Source organism: Danio rerio, chromosome 7, assembly GCF_049306965.1.
Source record: "Danio rerio strain Tuebingen ecotype United States chromosome 7, GRCz12tu, whole genome shotgun sequence".
Classification (NCBI taxonomy): Eukaryota; Metazoa; Chordata; class Actinopteri; order Cypriniformes; family Danionidae; genus Danio; species Danio rerio.
In genome coordinates this window covers 71,557,501-71,565,544 of record NC_133182.1, presented here as the reverse complement: position 1 = coordinate 71,565,544, position 8,044 = coordinate 71,557,501, and the positions used below count along the sequence as shown (strand labels likewise).

The following is an 8,044-nucleotide window of genomic DNA, read 5'->3' as shown; positions in this document are numbered from 1 at the left end:
TAAGTGTGTGCGATCAGCGCCCTTTCTTTGTTCATTCAGATGGCAAAGTTATAGTTCGTATGGTCAGCAGTATTCTTTCAGTGTTTAAAGACAGACCTTGGTCAAAATGATTTCTAAGTTACTTAGTTTACGTTAACATCACTGCAATATTAAGGACTGAAAAATCCGCTGTAAATGCTGCTCAAACACGTGAACACTGTAAGCAAACTATTGCCGACCGTCGTGTTTAATTTTCGCCGCATTTTGTGAGAGGATAGTCTACGCACACGGCTTTCTGACCTACCGAGTGCATCTGAGCTACCGAGAAATGCAGAGGTTTTTTTCTCTTACAAGACGTGCAGTATCAAACAATTCACCGTCATTAAACACACTGTCTTTCTCCCCTGCGTGTGTGTTTGTTTTTCCTCGGTTAAAATCAGCACGTGCCCAATTGGGAACTCCCATTTTTATTCAAACCCTTCCCATTTTCCCTACCCTGATACTCCCACCCAAACAGAGCTAGACACACCCACTTTCCTGACTTTTTCCACACTAGAGGTGTGAAAACACCCTGCTGCAACTGGGGGTTTCATGGCCCTTTAATACCAGTTGAGACCTTTCTAGCACCCATCTTTTAACAACCCACTTGATACCCAAAGAACAAAATCATGCACCGCCCTATGTTTTTTCCTCATTTCAGGAACCTTTCAAGCAATGACTTAATGAAATATTGCCGTTAATCTATTCTCAACGTTGGGTTGGAAGCTGGGTCTATTCTACGCAAGATGACTTTTACCTTGATATTTTAGCACGGATGTATTGACCTTATTCTAAAATGCAGAAGTGCGCCTGTTTTCGCGATTGTCTTAGAACTTCCGTTTCAGTCGCCTATGGGAAAAATGACTAGGAATAATAAACGGCAGAAAACGGTCAATCTACTTGCTCTACAAACAAATGTTTGCATGACTATAAAGACCAAGTAGAATATTATAACAAGGAAATATCAGTTTGCAACATCAAACAGCGAAACAAGCAGTTTTTAATGTCTAAAAGTTAATGGAAATGAATGAGACCGGAAGTCTCGTGCCAAAAAGATTCAAATGACAGCGCCCACTTGTCCGTGGAGAATAAGGTGAATACCTGAACGGTGAGCCGTCTGACAAAAAAACTGCCCTTCTGAATCAAATCAGCAGTATGCCCACTTACTTCGAAGACACTACTGCATACGCTAACGTGGACATCGGTAATCTAGTTATTTGCCTTAATAGACAATAATAGAATTAAGGTGTTTACGTAAAGTGCTTTCATGTAAGAGTTTCCTGTAATTTTGAGTGACTTTAACTGCAGTTCGGCATTTTCACTTTAACTCATGAACATTTTATTCATGCCCCCGTGACAAACTGGGGTATTAGACGCGAATAGGGAGTAAGGACTGTGAGAGTGTTATGGAACTTAATAACACACGCCGAATGGAAAGAAAAAAACTTCCGCATTTCGCTATGTATGTGTGTGTGTTCTGTCCTTTATTGACAGCCGCGTGTGTGGAACTTGTCGGAAAATATGCCGAAAAGTCCTACATGATGGTAATAGTTTTATTACGGTGTTTACTTCATGACTGCCACTAATATAAGCATACTCCACATGTCCTAATTCTATTTCTGTTAAGTTCAGTTATGCCTTTAGCCTTTAAGGTAATCAAAAATCGCTGTTTCGAGCTTATGTAGGCAGTTAAAAAATCATATTTACCTGAATAAACAGTAAGTAAACACAAGTACATCTTATTGAACATGATTCATTTTCATCTGCAATTATCATAGAACAATTTCTCAAGCAGTTTCTGATGCATTTTGGAAACAAGAGATGACCCTCTGCTCTATTGTGCCACCTGGCTTGAGAAACCCGTTCCTAAAGACTTACTTTTAATCATTACTTGGGTAGCACACATATTCTGAAGGCCTTTGACAGAATTCAAATGAGCCATTTTAATCTTAATTCCAAGATTACAGTGAGATTAATCTAGATTTTAAAAAATTCATCTGCCCACTTATAATATATATATATATATATATATATATATATATATATATATATATATATATATATATATATATATATATATATATATATATATATATATATATATAAGTAATTTAACTGAATTTAAGTTGGTCGAGTGAATCAAGAATTTAGTTTTTTTTTCTTTTTTTTTCTGTAGACTTATGGTCTTGACTTCTAAATATTCATCAGTCTGTGGTTCTCTGTCAAAGAATTTCATAGGGTAAAGGAACTTACAGACATTAAAGCAGTAAATCTAAGTTACAAGGATTTACATTTCACACTGTTCTGCAGCCTTCCCTGCAATTTTAGGTCTGCTGAGCCTATTTTTAGCGTCATTGAAACATTTTTCCAGTACTCTTTTAGCATTTAGTTTTTTATTTATGTTTATTTGAGTAGTTGCAAAATATGTTGTCAATATAATTTAAATGGTTCATGAAATTATTCATAATTTTTTTATATTTATTTCTTTTACTATCATGTTTTTAAGCACATAACCCTTCTGTATAAACATGTTAAACAAACTTTGTGTACTATTATATTTATTCAGTTATTTATTAGTATCTTAATTTCAATTTTGAGTATCGCTTAAGTGTGTTCTGGAAAATTGCTGAAATAATATATGTTTTTCTGGCTATTATATAATATAATAATCAGTCTTATTTGATACAATTGTTTTTGGTTCCTTCAGTTTGGTTCCTTACTAGGACTTACTGCATGTGTCATGACATAGCCATTCCTCTTCCACATTTAGAAAACTTCTCTCATGGTTACCTAATGTGTCCCATGAGAGTGTGACAAGGTTATACACCTCCCATAGATCACTTAAACTTCAGGTGGACAATGCTTCCACCATGATGTTTGGCACAAATCTCTTCTTTTATTTCTTCAGTCTGACCTGGTAAACGGGACACCCGAATCCCAGAACTGCAGAACAAAGAGCCATAAATCTTGTGATTTAACCTAGGGTTGAGAGATAGAGTTGTTATGAACAGTACAAGCAAGTCTACAGAATTGACTCTGCATACTCTAAATTAAGCTAAAGTTATGTTTTTTTATTATATGTTACAAATAATAAGTAGATACTGTTTATTTGATTGAAATGTCCTTCTTGTCAAATGTGGTTATGTGGTCATGTTTTGTTAAATAGTAACTCTAATATGTGAATAGAAGCATGAAAGAAGTGCAATCACCAGTAATAACAAAAGCTCATATATAAATTCAGTTATTCTAAATGCAACATTTCAATTGAAAGTATATATATATATATATATATATATATATATATATATATATATATATATATATATATATATATATATATATATATATATATATATATATAAAGTGCATGATGATGTGTTTTGAGTCTCTGAACATGCTATAATGAAATAGGTGTTTACTTTGTCGAAGATGGCACACTGCCTGACCGTCACAGCCGTACATGGCACTAGTTCTACAGCACTGTGATCACGGGGGTCTTGACCAAGGTGTTGAAAACAGAATTCGTGGGGGTGTTGGTAGTCATGTGTCGTAATGTGCATGCCAGTCTCCATCAAAGCATGGATGACATCACCATCAATAATGGAGATAGCTCATCAATGACCAACGGGAGGGGTCTTGCACGTATAAAAGGACGAAGAGTAGCCCCATCGCACAGATATGACACCGAACAACACATGGACCCTCTTAATGCACCAGCTCCGAAACATCAAAGCAATCAAATAAAATATTGGTAAGTTCAGACGCCATTGTTATCTCTATAATGAAAACTCAATCATGTGAATGATTGCTTATCTTTAACTTATCCAACAGGTATCACTATGTTACTCATACGTTGTTTGGAGAAAGCCATGCTTATTATTGTGCTGTGGAGTCTTTGCAGTTTTTTATTTCTGGAAGGACTGCCAATTAGGTAAGAGAGATGAGATGAGATTTTGGTGTGGCTTTTAGCTTTGTGATTTCAGTGAAAATCTGACCCCTGCATTTCTCCATCTGCAACAGCAAGAGGTCAATCAGTGAAGTTCAGCTGATGCACAATGTTCGGGAGCACAAGGAGATGTTAGACAGACAGGACTGGCTTCAGCTGAAGCTGAACAATATCATCATACCCTCGGTAAACGATTCACAAAAGGAGCGAAAAGGGAAAACCAACGGCCCATCCGTCAAACGTTTAAGAAAGGGGGAAGGTGCAACCTGGAGCTTTTACTGATATTGTCAAAACCAAGTGTTTTTTGAAAAGCTAATGAACTAACGTCAGGGCAGGAGGGAGGACACAGTAAGTGTCAATTAAAATATACTCTTGTACTTGGAGAAAGTCCACTGATTTACTTATGTTTTTTGTAATGTTATTTTTATTTATTTGATAATTGTAGTTATTTAGATATGAAATCATAATGTCTGAACCCTGTGGAGGACATACAAAGGTCGATGTCTTAACCCTGTAGTAGACCAGTGCCAAGTAAAGTTTTGGTTCTGTGTATTTATTCTTTAAATGTATTTTCTAGGAAGTCATTGTATTTTTTAGACATTCAACTATTGCACTAATATGTGGACCAACTGCATTTTGAACTGTTCACTATATTACATACACAACAACCAAGTATGATTGACTTACTTTGTGTTACTCCTCATTCTTGCTTTCTTTCATTCTGCCTCAATATAGATAGATAGATAGATAGATAGATAGATAGATAGATAGATAGATAGATAGATAGATAGATAGATAGATAGATAGATAGATAGATAGATAGATAGATAGATAGATAGATAGATAGATAGATAGATAGATAGATAGATAGATAGATCGGTTCAAGGGGTTTTATTCCCATTTTTAAATCACTGCAGAAAGTTCAGCTTGTGATGAAACAAATACACATCTTGTTCATGTACTCATATTTGACATTTCTTTGGGGTCTTGCTTACATTTTTTACTTATTTTAAGTTCATCAGTAAAAATAAATCACTCACTCGCACACTTGTGGTTTGCACAAGGACTCTGTGCTGGGACCAATGTTGTCTTTAATTTGTATACTACAATTCAACTCTGTGAATGAGAATGTAAATTTTCACCACTGCATATTAAGATTTTTTTGTTCAATTCAGTTTTGACCCTAATAGTTTAAATGTGAATGCACCACATAGGCCTATATTAAAAATAAACTGAGTTTGTTTAATTTGGTCATGAAAACAAATCTACAACGGTACTGAGGTTGACTTACTTTGTGTTAAACCTCATTCTCGCTTTCTTTTTTTCTGCCTCAGATAGATAGATAGATAGATAGATAGATAGATAGATAGATAGATAGATAGATAGATAGATAGATAGATAGATAGATAGATAGATAGATAGATAGATAGATAGATAGATAGATAGATAGATCAGTTCAGGGGATTTATTCTCATTTTTTTAAATCAATGCAGAAAATAGAAAGTTCAGCCTGTGATGAAACAAATAAACACCTTGTTAATCTACTCATTTTACATTTCTTTGGGTTCTTACAATTTCTTTTAAACTTCATCCATTTAAATAAATAGCTCACTTGTGGTTTGCACAAAGCTCTGTGCTGGAACCAATATTGTCTTTAATTTATATGCTACAATGAACTGCATGCACAGCTAGTGTTTTTCAGCCAATGATGAACTTGCAGTAAAAGCTTTATGTGACTATTGTCAATTTCATAAGGTTCCTTTTACAGCATCAATAGTGTAATGTAATTCAAATATAATCAGTTAAATAGACTTAAGCATCCATTTGGTTGTTAACTCGTAGAAAGGGAGGAAAGTGTTTAAATGGAGGCACCATCATTAGCAGCAGGCTAGCACAAAAATTCCATTGAAAATACTGGTGTAAAATAAATGTCCATATTTTAAAGACATGGCGCTGAAATATATAATTTAATACAGTGCTTCTTGTTTGGTCTGACACCCTCTTTATATCATATCTCAGCCAGCCAGTGAAGATTACCCCCCTTTTTTTCTAAAAGAAATCAGATCTTAAATGAAGCGATTTTGTATGGAATGACAATTAACCAGAAGCCCTGGGGCTGTCTGAATAAAATTAAAAGTCTGTGTGCATATACCCCATTCAACTCTGCATGAGAATACACATTTTACACATTTTTCACCACAGCAATTCATTTTTTTTTTTCTTCAATTCAGTTGTGACCCTAATAGTTTAAATGTGGATGCACCACATATATTAAAAATAAACTTAATTTAACTGAGTTTGTTTAAGTTGGTCAAAACTTACTTTGTTACTCCCCATTCTTTCTTTTTTTCTGCCTCAAGATGGATGGATGGATGAATGGATGGATGGATGGATGGATGGATGGATGGATGGATGAATGGATGGATGGCTGCTGAAAAAAAACATTTCCAGCCTGGTCTTAAGGTGTAGTTTAAGCTGGACATAGCTGGTTGTGGCTGGGCTCCCAGCCTGGCTAGGCTGGTCAAGCAGGTTTTAGCTGGTCATTTCCCAGCTTGACCAGCTAAGACCTAGCAGGAAATGGCTGGAAATCCGCCTGGAAATAGCCAAAAACCTTCAAAACCAGGCTGGTTTAAGCTGTTTTTTTCAGTTCAGGTAGGGGTTTTATTCTCATTTGTAAATCACTGCAGAAAGTTCAGCTTGTGATGAAACAAATAAACACCTTGTTATTGTACTCATATTTTACATTTCTTTTGGTCCCAGCTTACAATTTTTTTTTTTACTTTAATTGAGTTTTGACCCTAATAGTTTAAATGTAGATGCACCATATTTAAAATATAAACTTCATTTAACTGAGTTTGTTTAGTTGTGTCAAGATCATGAAAACAAATCTACAGCAGTATTGAGTTTGATTTACCTTGTGTTACTCCTCATTCTTGCTTTCTTTCTTTCTTTCTTTCTTTCTGCCTATTCATTTTTGCTCCTTATTGTTTAACTTGTTATTCTTTGAATTTGATGAGGCCTATTGGCGACACGACACAGTTCTCGCGATACTTTGGCGTAGTCGCGTTTCCTGCCAGCAGTTGGTGGAGATCAAATTCGGTTTATCAGAAAAAGCTGATGGTCCTCTTTAAATCTCGCTGGTTATTTTTTGTTTCTGTTTACCTCACGGGAGAACACCGGTTGTTGTTTATTTGACAAGCTATGCTCACGATACTGTAAAGAAGGTAAGCATGCGTTCAATTTTTAATCGTAACATGTTTTGTTTTGTTAGTTAGCTTCAGTGGCTAGCTAATACTTCTGTAACATCCGCTTAGGTTTTGTTTGTGAAGATGAGTCCGTTTCGTTCACCACACAATAAATACAAAAGCACCACACGTAACTGTAAATCTCCGTTTAAAGAATCAGTGTATAAAGCGTTTTTCGCTTTTGTTGTTTTTCATTGTTATGTATCGACTCTGGCAGGATGACACACCATCCGCGAGACTTCGATCATTCATTGATTAACGTTGGCAGCCCTGTCGCTTCTGGCTATTAAAGCAGAAGAGTTTTACAAATGGTTTAAATGAATAGCATTATAAAACCTAGAATTCTGACTACAATACATGCCATTATTTTGCTAGTGAACTCTGACGTAAAGTAGAAGTTCATCATTTACGGAAAATCTGTTTCATTTTCTTTCAACACAACACTATCAAGACGAAAGTGTTGCTAGAACTTTGTTATTGTAGCTTAAAGCTAGAAAAACGCTGACATTTTAAGTATCGTGTCTGAAATATTGTATGATATTATGTTAAATGGCCAGGCAGTTTAATCCAGGTTATTTGTGGGGTCTTACATTTCAAAAAAAAAAATTTTTGGGCTTCAAAGGCTTAAATTCGAAATATTTTGTTGTTTGTCTTAAATATTTTTAAACAGGTCTTAATTGTCCTCTCTCCAAGTAAAGCTATGCAATTGCGCCGACATATATCCAATCACCAGCAATCCATCTTAATAAAATCAGGGAAATAAAACTATAAACATCTACACAGTTCCTCGTGATAATAACAGAAATGCATTAGGTTGAATAGAAGTTATTCTCAA

The 8,044-nt window shown here is 35.1% G+C and overlaps 2 protein-coding genes and 1 long non-coding RNA gene across 4 annotated transcripts in view; 2 read left to right on the top strand and 1 right to left on the bottom strand.

The window, feature by feature from the left end:
• Positions 1-2,188: 2,188 nt before the first annotated feature.
• On the bottom strand, positions 2,189-6,991 carry LOC141375192 (uncharacterized). Of its 2 annotated transcripts, none has more exons than XR_012382829.1 (4): positions 6,879-6,991; positions 6,287-6,660; positions 3,438-4,029; positions 2,189-2,997 (listed from the first exon to the last, which is right to left on the bottom strand). It is a non-coding gene; the product is annotated as an uncharacterized lncRNA (long non-coding RNA). The 2 variants fall into 2 exon arrangements; XR_012382828.1 differs by having other exon boundaries at positions 6,287-6,557.
• pth1b (parathyroid hormone 1b) lies at positions 3,693-4,347 on the top strand. The gene is made up of 3 exons (NM_212949.2): positions 3,693-3,769; positions 3,850-3,949; positions 4,039-4,347. Exons 2-3 carry the CDS (start codon positions 3,858-3,860, stop codon positions 4,244-4,246), a joined length of 300 nt encoding a protein of 99 aa, NP_998114.1. The 5' UTR covers positions 3,693-3,769; positions 3,850-3,857; the 3' UTR covers positions 4,247-4,347.
• A 32-nt stretch (positions 6,992-7,023) lies between the features above and the next one.
• Positions 7,024-8,044, top strand: part of btbd10b (BTB (POZ) domain containing 10b) — a 21,551-nt gene continuing 20,530 nt past the window's right edge. Inside the window, exon 1 of the mRNA XM_682338.9 lies at positions 7,024-7,188. The gene's annotated coding sequence lies outside the window, so the exon portion shown is untranslated. The remainder of the gene's footprint in view (positions 7,189-8,044) is intronic.

Coding starts and splice junctions, on each gene's coding strand:
- pth1b (NM_212949.2), top strand. CDS start 3,858: ATGTTACTCATACGTTGTTTGGAGAAAGCCATGCTTATTATTGTGCTG. Junction 3,950..4,038: donor CTGGAAGGACTGCCAATTAG/GTAAGAGAGATG, acceptor CATCTGCAACAG/CAAGAGGTCAATCAGTGAAG.